Below are 25,517 nucleotides of genomic sequence, written 5' to 3' on the forward strand. Positions count from 1 at the left end.
GAAGCTTGGGCTGGGGATGTGGGAGAACCCTTGTGTCCAAATGCCCCTGACTCTGCCCTGGGATTCCAAGATCTCATTAAGAAAACTACCAATTATGTGGTTGGTTGCTCTGTTATTTCCAATGAAGAGATTATTGTGTTCAAGTTACATAAATCTGGATCTATTATTGAATATGTCAAGACACATATCCTGGCCCAGTTTTTGCAAACTTGTCTGAAAAACAAAGAAAACCTGGCACAGACCTTAAAAAATATGATTAAAAAATGCATTTGTAGTGACTTAAAACATAAAAAAAGTGGTTATGTAAACTACTGTTAATAAAGCAAGCTCTCTTTTTAATATAATTTTTAAAAATTTTAGTTTTAAAATTAAATAAGAGCCAAAACAAGCTATATAAAGTAACTGCCTTTTGGCTTACTAGTGTTCAACTTAATAGTCCTATATTGGGAACTGTTTTAATGTTACATCTGGAGGATTCCATGCACACGGGCCAGCCCTGTTTGTCATTTGAAGGAGGCCAGGCTCCTTTGCCAGTGGCCTGCTTTCTGTTTAGCTCTATAGTCCTGTGCAGACAACCTGTATTGGTTTCCTCAGGCTGCCATAACAAAACACCCCAAATTAGGTGGCTTATAAGAAGAGAAATTTATTGTCTCACAGCTATGGAGGCTAGAAGTCCAGATTCAGGGTGTTAGCAGCACGATGTTCTCTGGAGCCTCTCAGGGGAAGATCCTTTCTTGTCTCCCAGCTTCTGGTAGCGCCATGCGTTCCTTGGCTTGCAGCTGCAGTATAACTCCACGGTCACACAGCTGTTTTACCTCCGTCTGTCTCTCTTTGTCTCTTCTCTTCTTTTATAAGGACACCACTCAGACTGGAGTAGGACCCACCAACTCCAGTATCATCTTGTGTTAATTTCATGAAAACCTTTTCAAAGACCCTATTTCCACACAAGGTCACGTTCGCAGGTACCAGGAGTTAGGGTGTATCTTTTTTGGGGACACAATTCAACCTATAACACAGCCCCTGGGACACAGGGACTTTCTTACCTCAGAGAAGGCAGTTGGCTGCTCAAAATGCCTGTTTACTTTTGACCTTGCTTGACAAGTTAGTAGAAAAATACTTAGATTTTGTATCTCAAATGGTTATTTACCTTTCCCTTGAAAACCTTGACTCCTCAGTGCACATCAGACTCCGGGAACATGCGGTATAAATAGTCCTGGCGTACTTTTTAAGCATGCTTAACAAGTTTACTGAAACCTTGACAATGGAGCTTCTTAATTGGCAACTTCTGCTGAACCAGATAAAGAACACACATGTATGTATTTAAATAGATTATTAATAAAGTCTGAGGGATTAAATGGGATTGGATATTAAATTATTCAGGTAAAATATTTTTAAATGTCTTAGGTTCTTCAATTGCAAAACACTTTAAGTGTTTTGCTAAAAATTGTTTCATAAAAGCCAAGTCTATTTGAGACTGAGAAAAGTAAAAAAAACAAAATTTAATCTTACATTCATATTATTTTTTTTAAATCATAAAATGAGCAAACCTCCTACACTCAGAAAAAAACTTTTTTTTTTCCTATTCTGTTTACTTTTTCAAGATTTGGTGCATTCTTACCCTCACTTCCCCGTAAGTTCAAGAAACAAATCACTATCGGTCATTTGGAGTCCCAGCGGTGCAAATGGTTAAGCACTCAACTACCAGCTGAAAGGTTGGTGGTTCAAACCCACCCAGAGTCTCCTCAGGAGATAGCCTGGTGATCTGCTTCCGAAAGATCACAGCCTCAAAAACCCTGTGGAGCAGTTCTACTGCACACATGGGGTCACCACAAGTCAGAATCGACTTGACGGCAACTCACAACAACGGCATTAGTCATTCAGAGTGTATTTCTAAGTATCCATTCTTCTAGATCTGAGTGCTATTTTTATTAAATCTTTGGTGGCCAATGAATAAATCTGTCCTGTTAGATAAATTTTTTTTTCCCTTCTACCTGGGATTGCATGTGGGAAGTGAAAAATCCGTTGGATTTCAAAATGAAGGCAATGTGAAGAAACCAGAAGTAACTGAGATCCCTCACTTCCATTTAAAGATTGACCTTTTAACTTGCTAGATGGCATGGAACAACTTTAGCTGCAGATGGCCTTCTCCATGATGAATGCCCAGAGAGTCTCTGGTTTAAGAAGTGGCAGGAGCAATGAGAGCCATGCCAGGGTGTCCTGTTCACAAATCTGCTTCTCAGGGCAGGAATCACTCAGCCTTTGCCTGGGCTCCCAGGCTGAAGTCTGGCAGCCATCTGGTGTTTGTAACTGAAGTCTGCTGCCTGCAACACCCTCTGGAGCTCTCTCCACCCTAATGGGGAAATGAGGCAAAAATAATTGAAGGGTATTTGGCTCGGTTATGTGGGTAGAAGTGTCCTCATCAAAACAACTTTGAAGATCTGCCTTGTGTGGGTGTGTGTGTGTGTGTGTATGGCCCATCATTTTTTTACAAGGGGCGACAACAACAAGGAATCAACCGTGCTTCCCTGTTGAGAGTGATCGTCCAGGCAAAACCTCTATTTTAGTTTCTCAAATGACACCGTTGCAGCTTCAGGCTTGACAGACTATTTGGGGGACCCTTGACTGCTTTCTGGATACCTTCACTAAGCCAAGTGGTGGAAATGAAAGATGAGTGATTTTGATCAATGGATTTCTGGGAAGTATGGAAAAATGGAAGAAGGTCCTCTCCCTCTGTTGACTTTTGCTACGGCTCCCTACAATGACCAGAAACCAGGAACTAGTGGATTACGGAAGAAAACTTATTACTTTGAGGCAAAGCCGTGCTATCTGGAGAATTTCATCCAGAGTATATTCTTTTCCATAGACCTAAAAGAGCGCCAGGGATCATCACTGGTGGTTGGTGGAGATGGGCGGTATTTTAATAAATCGGCAGTAGAAACAATAGTGCAGATGGCTGCTGCCAATGGGGTTGGTATATTTATTGTTACATTTCTGACTCTCCAAATTACGTCTTAATTTTTCAGAAATATACAGAAGTATAGGATTTGTATGTGGCGTACTTATGTACATCTCAATTTTACTAACATCCAGTTAAGTTTCGTTGTGACTTCAGAGATTGTAGATTGTGAAAAGACTCCTGGAATTACGTTAGTTATATTAGCAGATTTAGAAATGCAAGCTCAACTTCTTATGTGTTGTGTTCTGTCCCTGTTGCTTGAAATAGTACCTGTTGCTTTTTAGACACTTAAAACACACTCTCAGCCGTAAGCTGTCTTATCTATGTTCTAACTAGCTTCAAGGGGCACCATATCCTATGTACAGGGCTCTAATGAGTGGTAAAGAGGAGGATTTTGTTTTCTGTCGATGACTTCCTTATTGAAGTTCAGTCACTTGTCAAACAAGAAAACAAAAACCAGGGCATGCTGTTGTTTATGGATCCTGGTAGTCACGCAGAAATGCTAGCAGGGGATTGGAAAATGTTAGGTGTGAGCCTACCAGGAGGACCTGTTACAGGGAGACCTGCTTATAATGACCTTGGGCACAAAGAAGCCCTGTGTGTGGTGATTTGTGCAACAGGGTAGAGATAATAGGTGAGCCTACAATATAAGGAGGGTCTGCTAAAGCTCTGCATCATGAAAAACCATGTTGGCTGGATTAGCCAAATCAGAAGGACTATTACACCAGAAAGCATTGCTCTTGATAATCTGTTTGCAGAGCCCTGCTGATTTACAGTAAAGCAGGCATCAGGACATTGCTGTTTTTGCTCTGCAGATTCCACCATAGGACCCAAAATATATTTTTAGTGTTTTAGATAATGCTTAACAACAGTTTGGAGCACCTAGCCCTTAAGTACCCATAAACTGAAAAAAAATCTGTTGTATTTCCTTTCAGGAAGAGATTCTGGCTCTGGGAACATAAAATTTAGCATTGCAACCAAATGTGTCCGGCATTCATTTTCAATCTATTTTAATAATATGCCAAGCAGGTGTGATTGCAAAAGCCAAATTAAAAGGGAAGAAAATAAAACAAAACCCATACCACCAAACCAAGTTTAAAGGTGTTTGTAGATCCAATTGTATATTGACAGCTTTCTTTTGATACTGAGTTTTAGAATTTGAATGCCTCTCGTGTAAAAACTGCTGATAAAGCACTCAAATATGAAATTATTATGAAGCATACACATTTTTAAGATAAAATGTGACATGCTGTAAATTTCATGTTTGAGGAGAGCTGCAAAGGGGATGGTATTAAGATGCTTTTAATCTTTGGAGGGGGAACGAATGGAACATTATTTCTCCGCGTATATCTAGACTGTTGAGTGGATCTGGTACACTGTCCCCTTTTCTGTGATATATTTGGCTTCATTTCATTTTTGTGTGGAGCTGAAGGATGTGGAAGAGGTGGTGAGAATGTGTAATTCAGGCAGATCCTATTCACTTCCTCAGATTTACAATGTGAGGTTTGCTAAATAATACATTTAAGTGATAATGGTTGACTAGATATGGTAGCTGCCTATTTGTTAGAGCTGTGGCAGTCCAAGCAATATTTTCAATTCTTTTCAAGGACATGGCTTATTAGAAATAGCTTTGCATTTAAAGCAGTCATGCCACCCAACTGAATTACTTAAAACATTTTAGTGGACCGATAAGTACTTTAATCTGATAAAACCTAACAAATCCTATATTGATTGATTTCTGTTTTTTCTAATGTATCGTAAATTCTGCCTCTTTTAACATCCCTTTGATTGTGGGTTGTATGCTTAATCACAATCCGAAGACAGGACTACAGGTAGGAAATCTAAAGAAGGATAATTATTGCCATAGATTTTGATAGAAGATAATGTTCCTTCCTCATCTTTGTCAGTACAACTCCAGCCATGAGCAGATTCTTGAAGGACTCATCAGCCTAGTGAGCTAAATGGAGATCATTTTATTTTCCCTTTGGTACATCTTTGTCTGGTGCATTTGTGAATTGTAGACTATACTCTGCTTTTATTAAAAATTTCCCTTTGTTTTTATTTGCCTAAAGCTGTCTGCATTTACGGAGCCCTGGTGGCACAGTAGTTAAGAGCTCAGCCGCTAACCAAAAGGTCAGCAGTTCCAATCCACCAGCTGCTCCTTGGAAACCCTATGGGGCAGTTCTACTCTGTCCTATAGGGTCGCTGTGAGTTAGAATTGACTAGATGGCAATGGGTTTGGTACAGGTTTGGTCTGCATTTACAGCAAGTTTTAATGCACAGAATCAGACATTGGTGGGGCCCCATCTGGAATATTGATATCTCATTCAGTCCCCAGAGCTGTTAGACATAACTTAGAAATAAGAGTAGAAGCAGTGTGTACGACCAGCAGGACAAAGAAAATGAAACTTGTTTTTTTTTTTTATGAAATATAAGAAAACACTAGGCCCTAGTTTTAATTAAAGGAAAATTTAAAAGTTTGCTCCCTGCCATGTTTGACTATAAAATGTTGGGGAACAAAGAGGATCCAGCTTGGTGGCGTGATGTGAGTCATTTGGGGGCAGTGGGAAAGGAGCAAAGGCAGGAGAGGCTGTTTGATGAAGGACTCTTGGTGCCAGGCTGAGGGTGTTCTCTCTAATTTGGGAGGCACTTGGAAACTAGGAAAGGTTTTTTGGGTAGAGGAGGGACATAGCTAGAACTTTGGCTTAGAAAGATGAGCTGAGTGGGCCTGAGCAGGTAGGATGGATTCAGCCTGAGTAGAGCAAGGGGGATACAGATGGGAGCAGAGTAGGGGAGAATTAAGTCAGGAGTTCCTCCAATGGTTTAGGCATCTTTAAGGGAAGGATGCCTTATCTCCCAATATCAGGTTAAGGTTAATATTCCAGAGGGTGATTTACAGGGGAGAGTCTGGTCTGGAAGGGGAGTACTTTGGCCAAGTGTACCTCTTCTTGGGCCCAAGAGACAGAAGCTACCCTGGACTTTCCTTGCTTTTATTTCTTGACTTTCCTTTCTATTCTTACCCCCTGGTACAATCCTCTCAGTCTGGGACCAGATCTCATCATGAGGGATGGCAGCATTAAGGGATGACTTAGGGGACATAACTTAATATTCGTCAACCTCCCCTTTCACACCAACATATAAAATCTAAGGAAGAGCGAATATACTAGACGTGCAAATACAATTTCCAGCTAATTCCACCTGTCACTCTGGCTAATAAAATTGTAACCACCCCCTCCAAGCCCTTCCTATAAAAATTCTGGAAATGCCCAACCATAGGCTTTTATTTTGCTCGGAACTACACTGGGAAACTTCTGGAAGGGTAAAATGTCACCATTCCCACTGTATTGAGTCAGGAGGTTTCAACGCTTTTCTCCCAGCTATGGCCACTAACTTGTGGTATGACCTCGCTCATCACATCATCTATCCCAGTGTCTGGCATAGCACCTTTCCATAAATACTTGTTATTATTGCTGTTGGATGGGTGCAGGAATGAATGACTGGGCAGGATTTTGACAACTCTGAACCTCAGCCTCCTCATCTATGCAGTGGTACTTTAGAGGAGCAAATGTGAGAATGGATTGAAAGTGCTGTGGGATGTAGGAAGCACTCTGCAGCTCAGTAGTGATCATTGGTATTGATTTCACATTATCTGCAGCTTCCTTTAGTCTATTTAGGAGCCTAGTTGCAGCAGCTACCCTGGTTTTTACCATTTTACAGGGGAGGCAGAACATAAATATATTAGTGCAGTGACCCCCAAAATTGTTCGGAGTCAAGACATATGAGAACCAAGAAGTAACAGAAATAAACCAACTGCTTCCTGGGAGGTGGTTGGTAGTTGTTGTCATATGCTGTCGTGTTGATTCCAACTCAAAACGACCCTATAGGACAGAGTAGAACTGGCCCATAGGGTTTCCTTGGCTTTAATCTACTGGAGCACATTGCCAGGTGTTTTCTCACACGGAGCAGCTGGTGGTTTTGAACCACTGACCTTTCAGTTAGCAGCCGAGCACTTTAACCGTTGTGCCACCAGGGCTCCTTGGTTGGTAGCAGAGGGATTGAATTATAAGGCAGTCAAGTTTTCAGTGACCTATAGGAGGGTGGCAAAGGTAACAGTCCCAGAAAAATTTTCCCAGGGAATCCAGGTATTTCACTGGCATGTTCAACACTTGGAAACATATCTTCCACCATCAACTAATTTCTTCAACCATATTTATCCTGGATAGGACAAAAAGGAATAATAAATGGAAACTTTGAGAACATTCCTATCCCTTTCTTCTCTGAGAAGAGAGAATGGAGGGAGGACACAACCTCCCTATTTCATAAATCCCTTTATGTAATACTCAGGTCTTCAAGTATGTCAGAGGAACTGACAGAATCTCTTCCTTCTTTTCCAACATGGATCATGTTGAAACAGATATAAATTACTATCATTTTAGCAAAGGAAAATTTAGGAGCTGTGCTGATACCATCTGTGAGAGATACGGAAAGTGAGTTAAGAACACAACAAAAGTACCATCTGTATGGGTTTCATGTAGGCGGTTCCAGCTGGTTTACTCAGTAATAACTCCCAGCATTCCCTGCTTTAGGCCCACGAGGTAACCCAGGGTACAAGCTAACATGGGCCAGGGGTATCTTGCTCTGCAAAAATCCACGATAGGAAAATCCAAGCTTAATTGAAAAGACAAACTCAAGAGATAGATACATTTTATATAGTTCTTCATATAAAGTTTACCTTTGTTGCTTTTTTAAAATTTTATTTTACAAAGTCCTTCCCTTTGGGTAGAATCCTTTTAACTAGCTAACCTATATCCTCTTTGCCAAGGTGGATTGAAAGTATGATTGAGTTGGATAAAAATGTGGGTTTTCACACAATTTTTCAATAAATTCAAATTATAAATCTGGTCTGAAAAGGCCTGCTTTAAATACTGTATGTTTTCTTGCAAGAACCTTAAAACATTGCCAGAGCACACTATTCTAAAACTGCAAAGTCTCAAAATATCATCTGAAGGAATGGCTTTATTTAACAATGTTGATTCTACTTCCATAATATGGTAGATACTATCCAAGCCGTAGATCTTCGTGAAAGAAAATCTCGTCTGGTCCAGTAGAATATTTCTTTGCCCATCTGCCTGTCGTCTTGGTGTTTCTGTGCAGTGGCCCCGTGGATTTATTGATGTTAAAGTGTGTGCTCTGAATTTCTTTTCCTAGATTGGTCGCTTGGTCATTGGACAGAATGGAATCCTCTCTACCCCTGCTGTATCCTGCATCATTAGAAAAATCAAAGCCATTGGTGGAATCATCCTGACAGCCAGCCACAATCCAGGAGGGCCCAATGGAGATTTTGGAATCAAATTCAATATTTCTAGTGGAGGCGAGTCTGCTGTTATTTATTTTTTTGTGGGAAGTAAATGCTTTTATAAGGAGCCCTGGTGGCACAATGGTTAAGCACTTGGCTGCTAACCAAAAGGTAGGTGGTTTGAAATCACCATCAGTTCCATAGGAGATAAGACCTGGTGATCTTCTCCCGTAAAGATTACAACCTAGGAAACCCTATGGGGCAGTTCTGCTCTGTCACATAGGGTCGCTATGAGTCAGAATCGACTTAATAGCACCTAACAACAATGACAACAACAAATACTTTTATAAAGGTCAACACAGAATTGATAAGCTTTACTGCATGTTTTCTGTCCTTTTCTCAGCTATATAAAAGGAACAAATAGGAACACAATATGTCTTCTGCACAACATGACTGAGTAGAGTGTTGTTATTTTAAGGACAATTTCATATTTGTGAGGATAAACCAGTAACTGAGACTTTGGGAGGCCAGGGTTCTGGTTCTGACCCTTAGTGAGGGATTTCTTGTTTCCTTTCCTTGAGAGTGAAATGCTTTTTATCCCACTGTACCTGGATATGAGGAGCCATGCAGGCATGATCATCAAACATGGTGTTTTCTTTTAGAAAATCCTGGTACTTCGCTGCCTAATGATGGGATGGTGGATGTGTTAGTGAAGAGGAATAGGTGAGCTTAACATTCTTTGTATTTTCATGTCAGCAACACAAAATGACCTACTGTTTGCTGTTTGATTCCTAGGTCCTGCCCCAGAAGCAATAACTGATAAAATTTTCCAAATCAGCAAGACAATTGAAGAATATGTGATTTGCCCTGACCTGAAAATAGACCTTGGAGTTCTGGGAAAGCAGCAGTTTGATCTGGAGAACAAATTCAAACCCTTCACAGGCATGTTTACTTTCTTTCCCCCTCCTACCCAGTTCTGTTTCCAATGTGAGAAGTTTGCCTTTCAAGATAATAACGAGGCTCTTGAACTTTGGAAAGATTGTGGTCACTAAGCTTTGCATACGTTAATTAGCAGGTCTGGAATTGGGGCTGGGAGTCTAGAGACTGAACTCTCTGGGCCCTACCAGTGATCAGCTGTGTGACCTTGGGTAAGTCATTTCCAACTCACTAGGCCTCAGTTTCTATACCTGTAAAGCAAATGGCCTTGACGAGAAGACCTATAAGATTATATTCATAGCTAACATTTCTTGAACTCTTATTATGTGCCAAGTTCTTCACATACGTTGTCCCATTTTATTCTCACAGTAGCCCTGTGAGGACAGCACTGTCAGTATCCATGATTTTGCAGATGAAGAAACAAAGGCTCAGAGAGATTAAGTAACAGGCTCAAGTTCACATGGTCAGAAAGTGGTAAAAATGAGGATTCAAACTCAAGTGTTTATATAATATAAAACCCAACCAACCCACTGCCATCAAGTCCATTCCAACTCATAGTGACCCTATAGGACAGAATAGAACTGCCTCATAGGGTTTCCAAGGTTGTAAATCTTTAGGGAAACAGACTGCCATGTCTTTGTCCCACCCAGCGGCTGTTGTGTTCGAACCGCTGACCTTTTGGTTAGCAGCTGAGTGCTTCAACCACTGTGCCATCAGGGCTCCTATATATTCAGTAAAACAAATTACTGACCTTTTTGGGGGGGCTAAAATGAAACTCCCTGCGTAGCTGTGGTTAACATTTTGTTGTTGAATGACAAGGTATTATAATAATTGAAGGAATAAATGTTTATGTTCATATGAATAAAATGAGAACGAGATGTTTGGCAATGTGATTTGCGTTCTGACTTTGCCCTAACATGTATTCTTCTCTCTGGACTGCAGCTCTATGGAATGCATTTTTCGTTTGAACTTATCATCAAGAGCTGACAACTGCATCCTCACAAAGATGTAGTGACACTTTGGTACATCTGATGGACATTCTTAATGTTTGAAACACTAGAGAGTTTCCTAAACATTTCATGTTTTGCAAATATTCAAAGTCCTGAAAATCCAACAACAGTAATTTTTTTTAATATTTGTTTTAGTCCTTTAGCAGTGTATGTGAAAAATGATTTATTAGATTTTTTCCCCTGCTTTTTAGCATTAAGTCTTGATGGCAGTGCACTTAGAAAAAGGCAAGGGAAGAAAAGTAGTCACTACTTTTTCTGTTATCTCTGACACAAAGCACAGCTCTTATGGAGATGGGTATGGAAGCAGTGTGCCAGCAAAGCAGAGTTTACAGTCAGACAAACCTCAGTCAAAAATCCCCTCTGTGCCCCATCCCAGCTGTGTGGGCAAGTTACTTAAGCTCTGGACCTTGAGTTTCCTCATCTATAAAATAGGACTAATAACATTTATCTTTCAGGACAATTGTTAGTATTGAATATCATACAACAGCCCTGGCATATTGAAGCTGCTCAATAACTGTCCTTATAAAATAGCCACTGCAAGTTTACAGTAATATGATCATTTCCAAGAATAATAGTTCTAAATGTGTTTAGTTGTTCCATCTTTTGATGTTGCTTGCCCTCACAGTGGAAATTGTGGATTCAGTGGAAACTTATGGCACGATGCTGAGAAACATCTTTGATTTCAATGCACTGAAAGAACTGCTTTCTGGGCCAAACCGACTAAAGATCCGTATCGACGCCATGCACGGAGGTATGGGGCCGTTTCTGTTTAATTCCTTTCTCTGAAAGATACAAAGCTGCTCTCTACTACATGTATCATGATGCTTTAACAAGAACTTTTCTCCAATCTCTCTCTGTTTGATAGCTTTTAAAGAGTTGTTTTTTGCAACCACTTTAGCACATTAGTCATACAGATAAACATCTAATAGTTGTGGCAAAAATATTAGAGGCGTTCCTCGTGGCAAACTAGTCTGAAGGTCAGTGTTTCCACATTAAGCATCAGGAACTAGGTTTTGAGTAACATACATCTGTTGTGGACTTTTCCTCCCCCTCAGAAGATACTTTTCATTCTTCCTGAACACCCCCTTCTCGCCATTTGCTAGATGGAGTAAACACGCTCCTGAACCCCACATCCCCACCCCCTGCCCCCACACACTCCTTTTCTTAGAAGAGGGGAAGAGCAAGCTGAGGATTAAAGTCAGGAACAACAGGATGTATGTCTCCCCCTCTTCTTCCTCTGCTGGTTGTGTGACCAGGTCAATATAAATGGTAGTGGTCATCGTGAACCTGAACCCTTGGGTTTTCACACACGTAACAATATGGGATTTCCTGGGCCCTTAGGTTTGTTGTTTGTTTTTTAATACTTTAGAACTTTGGAATCTTTGAGTGGCAAGGATTCTTCCTGGTGTTGGAATTCAACCTTCTGCCTGATTGAGGAATACTTTCTGCCCTTGCTTGAACCCTTTTGAGGATGTTATTCAGGGTATTCTGTTACACTGCAAAACCATTGTTAAGAAACCTTCTAGAGGGCTGACATCTTCTATCCCTGGAACCTCTCCCCTTATGTCCTAGCTTGACTTCTGGAGTCACACAGAATGGGTCTACTTCCTTATTTATAAAAAGCTATCCTGTCATTTCAAACCATTCAACAGACATGTATTGAATACTTGCCACACATATTCCTGAGGGTAGGCAGGGACTTGCCAGACAACTTCCTTCAAAGAGCTTGTGATCCTGTGGAGAGATGACGTGGCTGACAACTAACCACTGCAAGGCCAACAAAATGCGAGTTGTATAGAATTTTGAGTATTCTCTCTGGGGGTGTGGAAGAAGGCGTGGTTTGACTAGGGGTATCAAGAAAGGTTTCCCGGAAGAAGTGGCAGCAAACTCAGCTTTTATGAAAGAAAGATCGAGAGTGGTGGAAAATCAAGTGAAGGTCATTCCCAGCTGAGACAATGGCCATAGTAAAGGCATAAAGGCTTAACAATAGACGTCACATTAGTGGAATGAGGAGAAGCCTGGGCTGATTTGAGAATAGAGCTTGTGATGGGCCATTGGGTAGGAGGAGCTAGTCATGAAGTAGCCTTTTTTTCTCCAGGCTTGTCAGTTGTTTTTCTAATGCCTCAGTTGCTATATCCCCCACAGCCCTGGCTGCCTTGGCCTCATTCTGTGGTGTCTCAACACCCTTCTTACATGTGGCTGCTAATAAACCAAAATAAAAACCAAACCCATTGCCATCGAGTCAATGCTGACTCATAGCACCCTATAGGACAGAGTAGAACTGTCCCCATAGGGTTTCCAAGGAGCAGCTGGTGGATTCGAACTGCCAACCTCTTGGTTAGTAGCTGAGTTCTTAACCACTGTGCCACCAGGGCTTCAATAGGAGACACATATTCTATACTGCTTTGACCTCTGTGGCATATGTTGCAGTCAGTACCTTTCTTGATGCAAATACATTCTCAACATTTTAGAGATGAATGTTAGTAGTTATATAAAATGTCATCATAGAAGTATGTGACTGGTTTTTCTTTTCATTTAATTTCTATTCTATTCCTTTCCCTTTTATTTTTTTCTAACTGATCTTTGTTTGTTTGTGTTTTAACCAGTTTGTCAGATCAGACATACTGGTATAGTAGAAAGATAAGAGCTTTGAATTCCAGCTCCCACTCTCAGTAGCTGTATAAATTTGGGCAAATATCTTCACCTAAGAACCTCAGTTTTCTTATCTAAATCTATTAGTTGGAGATGATAATCATCATGCAAACATTTATAACATACGTTCTAGGTACTGTTCTCAGTGCTTCATGTCTATTAGTTCATTTAACCTTGTGAGGTAGCTACTATATTATCCTTGTTTTAAAAATGGGGAAACTGAGGCACAGGCACAGAGATTAAATAACTTACCTACAGTCAGTCATACAGTCAATGATAGGCAGATTCAGGATTTGAACACAGGCACTCTGATTACGGAGTCAAAGCTCATAAGCACTAAGCTTAGATGCTTATAGGGTTGTTTGAGGGACTGAATGATAAAATGTTTGAGAAGCACCTGGCACAGGTGTATAGTAGAGCCTCAGTAAGGGTTAGTCCCCTTCCTTTTCCCTCTATTCCCCTCACGAACTGGCCCCAACCTTTCCAAACTAATCTCTCATTATTCCTTTTTGTGAAACCTTCTATCCAGTCAGACTCATCTCTCCACTGGCCCCTGAATGCAGTCTGCAAGTTCTCATTTTGCTCAGGCCATTCCCTTCTCTGAATGCCTCGGCCTTGACCCCAATCCTCTTGTACTTTAATAATATTTATTTTCTCATTCTTTGTACTTTTATTTCATGCTTTACATAGTTGTGGGACCGTACGTAAAGAAGATTCTCTGTGAAGAACTTGGTGCCCCTGCAAACTCGGCAGTCAACTGCGTTCCTCTGGAGGACTTTGGAGGCCACCACCCTGACCCCAACCTCACCTATGCAGCAGACCTGGTGGAGACCATGAAGACAGGAGAGCATGATTTTGGGGCTGCCTTTGATGGCGATGGGGTGGGTACAAGTGAATTTACGTGAACTCTGATGCAGGCCAGGCATGATCCTGCAGGTAAAGGTAAAGATGGGTTGCTTCTGCCAGGCCCTGGGAGCCTGGTGAGTGACATTCAAGGATTCCTCTTTGCTCTAGGGGTCAGGACTAAGTTATCAGAACACAGAAATAACAAACCCATGTGCTTAATTTCAGACATTCATGTTTGCTAAGAGTGGCAAGGTGATTAGGTCCCATTTATGGTGTAATGACTGGTGCTTCATGAACTGGTTGGGTTCTAGATACCTATCCTAAGGTAGGTTTCTGTTCTCAACCAGCAACTGGCTACTTACTCAATTTTATGGAAAGGGTTTGGTCTTATATTATACCCATTCCTTCATTCACTTTAGCTGAGTGATTAAACTGTAATAGCCTACTTGAAAACTCCAGTGACAGAATTAACCTTTTATCCCTTCCCTACAATGATTTTTTTTAAAAAATAAACAAGCCGTTTTATTTAAATTGATAAATATGCAATAGACAAGGAAAAGACAGTGTTTTATTCAGGTTTGTATTCTTGGTGTCTGGCAGATAGTAGGCACAGTACATACACGCTTGGTTGAAAACACACATTTGTTGTTGCTATTGTTCTCTAACATCAGCTAGAATCCACTATTTCCTGAAAAATAATTTTTCCAATTTCAAAATTTGGGGAAATTAAAGGGGTTCCTAGCAGACACTATTTTACAATGCATCCTTCTGATGCAGTGCATGATGGGAGTTTTCCCACCATACGCTCAGTTAATTGAGTACCTCCCCTGTGCCAGGGATCAAGGAAGCAGTGAAGGTGGTAGCATGTCTTGTTAGGAATAGCACCAAATGGAGGGGTCATGATTTAGAAGCACTTCCTTTAAGAAGTCTGCCTTTGTTCCTCGGAGGATGCCTGGAGATCTTCCAATCTGTGTAAACAGCCAGCATCTCCTCTCTCAGTGCATTCTCTCTGCTCCTTTGAGAGAGAGGTGATTGGTTGCAGAATTTGGAAAAGGTCTAGGAGGTTAAAGTTAGTTGGCCTTTGGAGAGAGAATAGAATATTCAGCTCAAAAGGAGTTTGTTTTAACTCCCAAGGACCTGATGGTACTGTACAAATTCATTAAAAATAAAATCTAGTGTTTATAACCCCGAATGAATACATGTTTTAAATTACATAGTTTTAAATGTTATAAAACCCTATTTAAAAGAGTTTGGTTTCTTCAGCAGTTTGATTGAAAGTTCTTCATTTTAATCCCCCTTCTCCCAAAGGATCGAAACATGATTCTGGGCAAACACGGGTTTTTTGTGAACCCCTCAGACTCTGTGGCTGTCATTGCTGCCAACATCTTCAGCATTCCATATTTCCAGCAAACCGGGGTCCGTGGCTTTGCACGCAGCATGCCCACAAGTGGTGCCCTCGACCGGTAGGTCTCTCCCTTCCCTTGGCCCTCCTTGTCACTGATCATCCTGGTCTTCACTGTGCTATTCCCTGTGCCTGGAATACTCCTCCCTGTCCTTTCAGTTTAGGCATCTGATGCATAGTATGTGCTGAATAAATATTTATCCTATGAGGGAATGGATGATGTTGTTTTGGATTGGATGTCTGTGCTCTGTTTTCCCATAGCACCCTGCACTTCCTTCATCTCAGCCCTTACCACACTGTGTTCTGATAGCCTGTTTATTTGCCTGTCCCCTCTGCTAGATTATAAACTAGACTGTAAACTTCTACAGAGGAAAGACTATCTTATCTACCATCCCAAACTCTGCTCGACCGTAGTGACTGGTGCATAGTAGGATACACATACACACATGGACACGTAAACCAAACCCATTGCTGTTGAGTTGATTCTGACTCATAGCGACCCTATAGGGCAGAGTAGAACTGCCCCATACAGTTTCCAAGGAGCAGCTGATGGATTCAAATTGCTGAATTTTGGTTAGCAGCCTGAGCTCTTAACCACTGTGCCACTTAGGGTTCCAGGCACACATAGGCGTATATATACAGTTATTTGAAAAATGAATGAATGAATGTTAATGAATGGCTGGCACTTCCATCCACTCAAGAGATCATTCTAGAGGATTATTTTCCTTTAGCAGCGTGCATAGGGTTAGGGTGAAAGAGCAGTTTTAAGTAATTTCAGTGTTTCAACAAAACTTTCACGGAAACTTTCCCCACCCACCCTCATTAGACGTCCATGTACACAAAGACTTAGTAAATGTTTATTTGTCCAAAATCTAAATTAACAGAAAAGTCAAATAGGTATTAAACACACACACACACACACACACACAAAACACCCCTCACTCTGCGGAAACACTCAACTTTTATAAGAAAGAAAGGAACCAGTGACAATAAGTGGTTGATGTCTCAGATGTGTTTGTTTGTCTATTATTATCACTTCATTATACAAAGGCTTTAAGGTAGCTTATGAGACCATATCTACAACAACTGAAAAATCTAAGTGATAAATAGCAAATGAGCACCAGGGAAAATATTAACTAGAACATATCATGTGCCTAGTAAATGTTTGCTGAATGAATGAACAGAGAGAGAGAGAAATGAAAAAAGGAAGGAAGAAAGAAAGAAAAAAGGGTTAAAGCTAGGGAGGAAGGCAGAATGTATATATCTAGACTCTTAAATAGTAGCTAATATTTATTGAGCATTACCTTGTGCTAAGTACTTTACATGTTTTAAGTAACTTAATTCTCAAACCAACCCCAAAAGGTAAATGTTATTAATAACCTGATTTTACAGGTGGGAAAGCAAGAGGCCAAAGAAGTTAAGTAATTTCCCCAAAGTCACCCAGCTAGTAAATGGCTGAGTCCGGATTTGAGCCTCTGCCCCCAGCTACTGGGTCATGCAAACGTTTCCTATGGGGTGTTACAGAATTAGTGCTGATTTCACTTTAGCTAATAAGAAAATAATGACTAATATTCATATAGTGGTTTGTAACTTATAAAATGCTTTTACCTTTACCATCTCAACTGATCCTCATGCGGTTGTGGTGTGCTGTTGAGCCGATCCTCATAGCAAACCTTATTTTACAGAAGAGGCAATCAGAGGCCAGAGAGGTTAACAATTTTGCCCAAGATCCCACAGCCAAATCAGAGCTGGAATTAGAACCCAGGCTTCTGTCTTCAGAGCCTACACCTAAAGGCATGAGCTAGTTTGTGGTCATGCTACTGCAAGTAGACATATCAGGTTTTGTAATAAATTGTCTGTCATTCAGGAACAGTGTAATTCCCATTTTTGGAAAAATTGATAAGCTACGTATGGAATCTCAACTGAAATACCTCATTATCCTGATTAGAGTTTAATGTATTTTCACAGTTTTCAAAACATGTCTTGACTGAACTGTCATGAATTTGATTTTCCTGAAATGTTAGAATCTAAACATGGCATTACTTTGCTAGGAATAAGGCAAGCCTTCTGGAAAGCAAATTTCAGTAAAATAGTGAATGAAACTTACCAGGTAACTTTTCCTGTTCAAAGGAAAAGAAATCTTCAAAAAAAAAAGTTCAAAGGAGGTATTTTAGTAGTCAAACGATACATAAACCAAACCTGTTGCCATTGAATAGGTTCTGACTCATGATGACTCCATGCATTACAGAGTAAAACTGAGCTCCGTAGAGTTTCCTTGGCTGTAATCTTTATAAAAGCAGATCACCAGGCCTCTCTTTCATGGTGCTGCTGGGTGGGTTCGAACCATTAGCTTTGTGATGAGCACAAAGCATTTGTGCCACCCAGGGACCTGAACGATATATAGGGAGAAGTAAGAGACGTGTTGGAGGGAAAAGGCGACCATTGATCAGTGTGGGTGAAGCCAGTACAAATGGGTGACCCCATTGAGTATTTTCTCTCTGGGCCCTGGCTGGCTGACTTTGGGCTGACCACAGAGCATTCTCGGCTCTGTTTCCCTCTCTGTAAAATGATGGCTTCCCAGACGCAGTATTCTATGATTCTGTGATGCTAGGAGTGCATTCAAACATCATTCTTTTGTTCTTTATGGAATGGGTGTAGAGGCAGTTCTTATCCAACACACACAGGTTTAAACTGGCTAAGACAGACATGCACATTTTGCTACTGTTGCTTCTTCTAAAATATTATACTCAGTGATCTGAATTAATCCTTTCATTTTACTCTTTTACTCTCCTCTCCTGAATCCCTGTATAATAGCCCATTGTGCACAAGTTTTCTCTTACGATTTTCTACCAATCTTAGAATTATGTATACCTCTGAGCAATGCTAAATGGGACCGTTGATTACAATAACGGTTGCTATTTTCCATCCCTCACATGGCCATGCTAACGGTCCTGCTGTGATGTAACTTTGATTTCATGCCTTTGAAGGGTGGCTAATGCTACAAAGATCTCTTTGTATGAGACTCCAACTGGCTGGAAGTTTTTTGGGAATTTGATGGATGCAAGCAAACTGTCCCTTTGTGGGGAGGAAAGCTTCGGCACTGGTAAGTACGCACTCCTGCACTCACATTTTCTTGCCCGTAAACACTGCTTGCAGTGAAAGCGTAGACTGCTAAGGCAGCGCTGAAATAGCAACGGTAGCTGATGTGTCCTAAATCAAGATACCATTTATTTATAACAACCCTGATGAAGTGTACACATTTGAAAAGCCGCGAGCACGTTCAGCCAGGAAGGCTAATTTTACTTTCAGAGGATCACATCTACCAAGGCAGGAAGTTTGGGGGCCTCCTCAGTGGCCTGGCCATTGAGTCCATAGGGATTAAATTGAGTAATAAACATATTTTTCTTCCCTCAGTGGTCAAGGAAACCTTTATAAATGTTTTCATTTCTGGGAAGAAATATGGTGGAACAAGTTGGTTTTTTGTTTTTATTTAAGGGGAGGTTTCAGTGCAGCGTTAAATCTTTCTTTTTAATAGGCCCGAGGTTTCTATAGCAACAAGTTTTGATTTATCAAGGCTAAATGAAGCAAGACTAGTAGAGTGGAAGTAAGTTGCTAGGTGATTGAGAAATTAAAAATATGTCCTAGTCTGTGAGGGCATATGTATAATTGTAGTATTGTGACAGAGAGGACCCTGCGGTGTGTTTTAGGGATGGCCCAAGACCCTCAGACCCCAGTTTATGTCTTCTCCCTCCTCCTCCCTGCTGTCCCAAATAGTGACCTGAAGTCCCACCTCCTTCATGACCTTCTCTAGTATCATTCTACCTAGTTCAATCTCTCTCTTTTCTATATATCCATTCATGGGTGTGACTCTTTCCAATGTGTTGGTCTCCAGCTAGGTTGTAAGGTACTTCAGTGGCCACATCTCTTCTCCTCCTATTCTCTCCTTCCCCCATATTTTGAAACAAAGGGACCAATCTTCTTACTCCTTCACTACTCCACTGCCACCCTTTAACAAAGCAAAGAAATCAAAGCCAAACATTCTATCAGCCGTGCAATTGGATTAGAATTCACGTTACATTAAATAGAAAAGAATGCTGATTTCATTTCTTTTCCTACAAGTCTGAGGGTGGGGTAGTAGAATGAGCTGATAAATTTGAGGCACATATTTACAAAGTTCTAAGCAATTTAATATCCTTCAGGAAGTGGCATTACCCCTTGGCAATGGATTGACTTGATAGAATTGGAGGGTGTTAAGAAAGATGGATGGATGTTAGGGCTGGACAATTTCCATGAAGAAAGCTAGTCAGTTTCCCAAGATTCTGCATCTTTGGTCATGGATTACAAGGCCATTGGTTAGTCCTTTCCTACTTCATAAAATATGTATAAAACTAGTAACAAAACCAGTTGCTGTTGTTCTGACTCACAGCTGCCACGTTACTCCACAGGGTACTAGATAAATGACCAATGACCTTATGAGGCATTTTTTTCCCTTAAGATTTTTCTAGGGTTATCCAGTTCAGGCTTGATATCAGTCCTTTATAGATAGAGATTGTCTTTGAAGGCAAGCACCATGTGTAAACCTTGGTGCATGAGCCCAGTGAAAACTAGTGGAACATAGAAGACCAGAACAGGGTGTGTGGAAGAATAGTCATTCCGTGAGAGCGTTCTGGGGTCAGTGAAAACTGGAAAACTTGGAATACACCTCTCTATCTTGTATATTCACAATGATATTAGCATTTGAAGATTCCAGAGCATTTTATGTAGGGAATCCTGTTAGTACAGTTTTGCCCAAACATAGTTAACCACAGTATCTTTTTTTTTTTTGTGATACGTCCAGCAACATCTTGGCCCACAGACCCATGTGGGAAGCACTGGGCAAGATGGGTGAGAGCCCCAGAGCCAAGTAGGAGCCCCCAGTATTGGCTGGCTGGGAACAGGGCTGAAGACAGAATAACACAAGCTACTATCTTCTCATATGAAAGTCCTTCAAATACTGGAAGGCAGCTCTCAGGTCCTCTCCTCTCCAGGCTCTCCATCTTTAGGTCCTCCAGTCATTCCTCATTTTGCACCAGCTTCTAGATGTTCCCAAATACATCAGTGCCCCTCTTAGATGGTCATGCCCATAACTGAGGCTAAATCCTCCAGCATTGATCTGACAAGTGAAGAGTAGGGTGGGATGATTATTTCTAGTGATTTGGACACTATGCTTTTCTTGGTATAACTTTCATTTATGTTAGCTTTTAGAAAGTTCCATAATATCGTTTAGCCCATATAAGGTTGTGGATAATTAAGTCCCTTAAAGACTTTACCATTGATCATTTGTTAAGAAAAATGCCCCATGTTATATTTGTGGAACTGATTTCTTTGAACCAAAATATTAGACTTTGGACTACTCCTTGTTAAAGTTTGTTCTTGTTGGTTTGTTTATTAACTTATTCAACAAATATTAAGTGCTAACCATAGTTTTATCTTCCAGAGAGAGAATACTTCATGAGAATAGTTCATAAGCTTTCTCTCTTTCTCTGAAAAAGATAATTGTCCTGTAATATTCTGAGATAAATATTTTAAAAATTAGGATAGATTATCTGTGGTCTTAATGTCTACGGATGAGTACAGCTGAACCTATTTAACTGGACTTACGATTGCTTTATTTATAGAGGAGTTAATTTGTCCCTACAAATTCCCCCTTGTTGGTGCAATGCTTCCAACAGTCCCTTTACAGAGTGTTCTCAGGATGGACATTAGTGACTCTATGAGCTTTGGAAGCTTTGAAATTTTATAGCTTAGTTGAGTATAGTTTATTTCTGTGTTTTCCCAGGCCCGAGCAGAGGCAATTTCTCAGAAAAGCCTCCCTGACCTTCCAGAGTGGGTCAGATCCCCTTAGTATGGGCTCTCATGGCACCACATACCTCTCCTTTGTTGCAGGTATTGCAGCTGTAATTTTACAATTATTTATGATTATTTAATTAATGTCTGTCGGCTTCACTAGACTGTAAGTACCACGACGACAGGAATTACGTCTGTCTTGTTCTCCATTGTATCCCCAGAGTACCCAGTAGGTGCTCAGTAAACCTTTGTTGAATGATTGAGTGAGCACACTCTTCATTTAGATAAACAGAATCTTGGTGTTGAAAAGGAAAGGAGATTCAAAGTCATCCAGCGTAATTTCATGCTGGAATTGCCACAAGTGACCAGCTCCAAACCCCCACTTGAATGGAGAATCCACTCCTCACCTCCTGCAGCAGCCTGGGACTCTTGAGAGGACTCAACTCCATTCCATAGTCTAGAGTTGGGCACCACAAGACCTTTGTGATAAGAGACAAGCTTTAGATAAGAAAGGGAGAAGTTTACTTGCAGAGAGGTCCAAAGGAATCAGACTTTAGAAGAACTAGCTCATCAAATAAAACAAACCACTGACATTTAAAAGAAAACAAACACAAACCCATATGTAATATTACTGAGGTTACAAATATACATTAGTCTGTTCATGGTGGAGAAACAGCAACTTTCTCACATGATTATCATAACCACAGAGTCTACTTCCTTAGACATCAGCATCTTGAAAGCCAAGGATAAAGATGTGTTTGTTAGGGAGTCAGAAATGGTCACGATTTTATAATATTTTAGGGATCAGCGCTAGACAGGGCAAACCTGTTATTTTTGGTTGATCTCATGGTGCAAAGTTGTTTTTTTCTTCCTCATTGAAGAACATAATGTACACATTTATGCATTATGGTGGCAGGGCAAAGTGTCAGTTCTGTCTCACCTTGAACCTGGTGGGAAATTGGGAGGACAGTTCAAAATGAAGTCACTGAATGGAATAGAATATACCAGTGAATTATGATTGGGTCAGGTTTGGTGGTTAGCAATGTCTTTTTCCCTGCTCCATCTTCAGAATGTTCCACTGATTATACAGGAGGCCCTGCGTGGTACAGATGGTTAAGCACTAGGCTTAAGCAAAAGGTTAAGCAATTGCAAGGTTGGTGGTTTGAACCCACCCAGAGGTGCCTTGGAAGAAAGCCCTGATGATCTGCTTTGAAAAGGTCACAGCCTTGAAAACCCTAGGGAGTACTGTTCTACTCTGAAACACATGGGGTCACCATAAGTTGGAATCGACCCAATGGCAATTGGCTTGGTTTTTGGTTTAGTGGTAATACATCACATAGGAATGAAAACTTGAAGTATAGCGTTAATGCTTTGCCAATTATTTTTTATTTTAATTTCTTATTAAAGGTCCTTCATGTCTGCACATCTTTTCATTGATCTACTCCACAAATGTTTCTTGAATTTCTACCATGTCCCAGACACTATATTAGGCTCTGAGATAATCGTGAGCAAGACCTCCTTGTGGAGGGCCCCATGGAGTTTACATATGTGAGGAAGTCAGACCTAGCCAGGTAATTACAAGTGCACAAACTTATAGAAGGTGAAGAACAGGGTCCTCTGAGAGATTTATACTCAGGGCACATAACCTGGTTTTGCAGGTGCAAGGATCAGATTCTCTGTCTGGTTCTGTGCCGATTCTAATTTGCTTAGCTCTTGAGTACTTTTCCATGTAGATAAAACCCCAGGGAAGGTTGGTTGCTCCAGACAGGAGATTTCCCAGACCCAATACTTCAACAGAACTAGGCTTGTACTAAACCAACTCAGTTAAACTGCTACTTGCATGTCTGCCTCCCTCACCTGTATGCCTGTGTTCAACTGTGAGGGCAGAAGACATGGCTTCTTTATCTCCATATTTGCCTGTGTGCTTGGAACATGGCAGCCACTGATTCATTTTGTTGAATGTGAAATGAAGTTTGTGTTAAGACACAGTTCCTGCTCATCAGGCAGAGATGGATTACCCAATAAGCAAGGTACGCACGGATTTACTTGTGCTTACTTACTGATCTGTAGTGCACAATTTCACCTGTTTTTCACTACATCTTTGATGTGGTGAAATTGTGTACAATAGATAAGTAAGTAAACACAAGTAAGCCTGTGTGTACCTTGCTTACTGGTTAATCTGCCCCTGCCATCAGGCACTTACTACCTTCTTCCAAAGCCACCTCATGGGAGGGAAACAGAGTTCTAGGGGCAGTCACGAGGCAATGCAGGATTAATTGCTAAATGGAAAGTCTGGGGGCCCCTGGAGGAAAGCATCCTGGGAGCTGAAGTGGTCTGGAAAAGGTTTCCTGAGGAGCTTACCCTTCCTTTCAGAGTGAAGTCATCTGTGCAGACGAAGACAAAGAGAACAGGACTGCAGACAGACAGAGCAGGTCTGCTGAGCCTCCCAGCCAGTCAAGCTGGGTTCTGACCATGCTTTTGGGAAACCCTTATTGAGAACTGTCTGTGTGCCAGGCACCAGCTCAGAATACAGTTCATAGTCTAGGGTGGGGTCAGACAAGTAGTGATAGAATAGGGGTAAGTACAGGGTACTGTACTAGAACCTAGAAAAGAGAGACACAGAAGCCATAATGGATAAGCCTGATGTTGAAAGTAATTGCAAGAGATATTAGCCAGGCTCATTTGTGGGGTGGAAGTTTCCAGACAGAGAGAACAGCATGTTCAAGAGTCTGGAGAAGAGAGACAGAGGGAGAGACTGACAGAGTCAGAGACAGACAGGCAGACGCTAGTGCTTTTGGAGAACTGCATGTAGCTGTTTTTGAGCTGCTATATCCCTATTCTCAGGCCCGCCCGGTAGGGACAAGAGCTGGGGCAGCTCCTGAGGTGCCCATACTGGTAACTGTAACTTAGTCCCTAAACTGTTAGCTCTTGGCTCCCTCAGCAAGGGCTGACATTTTTCTTGGCTGAGACCCAGAATATTCCCTGACTGAGCTGAGTTTGTATGTATCACAAGGTGCTGATTAGGCTGAAGTAAAGTGACAGGTGTTTGAAGATGCTGAAAGGGCGGAATTCCTACACGCTCAGTTGGCCCCTTGGCTGGACCAAGTATGAAGAGACGCAGTGGGAAACCTGCCACTGCCTGTGTCGGCTGGGCCTAGTGGTCCTTGCTGACAGTGTTTTCCCTTTTCTCACAGTTACGTGATCTTACCTTCTTTTCCTTTTCTTAAATAAAAAAGAAAAAAAATGATACAAGTAGTCCACATTAATTATGGGGAAATTACATAAGGAAGAAGGAAAACAAAACAAAACACTGTAATTCTGATGTTCAGAGAAAAGAGCATAATGCGTTCTATTCTTCCATTTTCCTCCCCAATATGTACAATTAGGGAGCATTATTTTAAACAATTTTTACTGAAAGTTTTTTTGTGTTTTCCATTATTCACAATGATATTTTGCATTTATACATTACTTAGGAATTTATAAAATACTTCCACTTTATCACAGTAAATTCTCACAACTGTGTGAAAGAGGTAGTAGTTTTATCCCCATTTTATAGCTGAAGAAACTGAGGCTCAGAAAGGTTAAGTGAATTGTCCAAATTCAAACAGCTTATAAGCATCAGAGGCTCAAATTCAAGTTTTCTAGCTCTTAAGTATGAAAGCATTTTCCACTGAGACACAACTGCTGAAACAGTAATAGCTTTAGAAACACAGACACAGACGCACATCCCATTGCTTTTTTTCCCACTGGAAACATGTTGTTGTTCAGCAAAACACTAAAAGAACTGAAATTTACCCAGCTTTCCTGAGTATTAATCATAACTCCCCAGAGTTTTGATACATCCAAGGTGATTAGTGGTATCAATCAGAATTTCCAAAGAGACTGGTGGTCTTGCAAGTGGACTAGAATATTTGTTTATGTTACCCAGGGCATATATTTTATTTATAATATTTGGGCATGTAATTTAGTTATCTCCAAATAACTTGGTCAGAGTTTGGTATGAGTTTTAGATTTTATTTTCATTTCCACAGAAAAGAAAAAGCCACCTTCCTTACTTAGAGTAGGAAAAGCACAAAGGAATACTGCCCCCTATGCTTTGCTTCAGCCTAGCCTAAAAGAAAAAGAGAAGAAGGAAGGGAGAAAAAACCCAGAAGAGCACAGGCAAATAATTCCAAGCTGTGTATTGCTGTCATGAATTCCCAATATATGAGGGAAGCTGCCAGAATCTTGCTTCTCAGGATGAAAGTTGCCAAAACATATCATCATTTGCAAAAGCAGAGAGCTAACTTTCTGTTCCTTAAACTAGCAGTAGAGGCAAACAGATACTAAAAATAGGTGAACATTTCCAAAATTTTTTATAAAATGCTAAAAATACTGCCTAATATCTCTAGTTTTGCCAGCATCCAGTTGTAAGGACTATTGCTTCTAAAAGTGATAGCCTATTGAAGAGAAAATCTTGTGAAAGAAAAAGTCATATGTCGTTTATCAAACAAAAAGAGAGAAAATGTTGGAGTAGATTCATTTGTTCGTTCATTTATGCCCTCCTTCACAAGTAGTTACTTACCATATTCCATGTGCTATGCAAGTCAGCAG

General features: G+C 40.8%; 1 protein-coding gene across 3 annotated transcripts in view; it reads left to right on the forward strand.

Moving 5' to 3' along the window:
• PGM1 (phosphoglucomutase 1) overlaps window positions 1-25,517 on the forward strand; it is a 65,956-nt gene that overhangs the window by 27,742 nt on the left and 12,697 nt on the right. For 2 of the 3 annotated variants that reach the window (XM_004369014.1, XM_023730665.1), the window contains exons 2-7: window positions 8,165-8,327; window positions 9,048-9,194; window positions 10,824-10,949; window positions 13,541-13,731; window positions 15,005-15,159; window positions 18,086-18,201. In XM_004369014.1, coding sequence (XP_004369071.1) covers window positions 8,165-8,327; window positions 9,048-9,194; window positions 10,824-10,949; window positions 13,541-13,731; window positions 15,005-15,159; window positions 18,086-18,201 — 898 coding nt within the window. Of the gene's footprint in view, window positions 1-2,360; window positions 2,968-8,164; window positions 8,328-9,047; window positions 9,195-10,823; window positions 10,950-13,540; window positions 13,732-15,004; window positions 15,160-18,085; window positions 18,202-25,517 lie in introns of those variants that run through there. The other variant, XM_004369013.2, reaches the window with a different exon arrangement.

The sequence above is a fragment of the Trichechus manatus genome, unplaced genomic scaffold, assembly GCF_000243295.1.
Source record: "Trichechus manatus latirostris isolate Lorelei unplaced genomic scaffold, TriManLat1.0 scaffold00003, whole genome shotgun sequence".
Taxonomy (NCBI): Eukaryota; Metazoa; Chordata; class Mammalia; order Sirenia; family Trichechidae; genus Trichechus; species Trichechus manatus.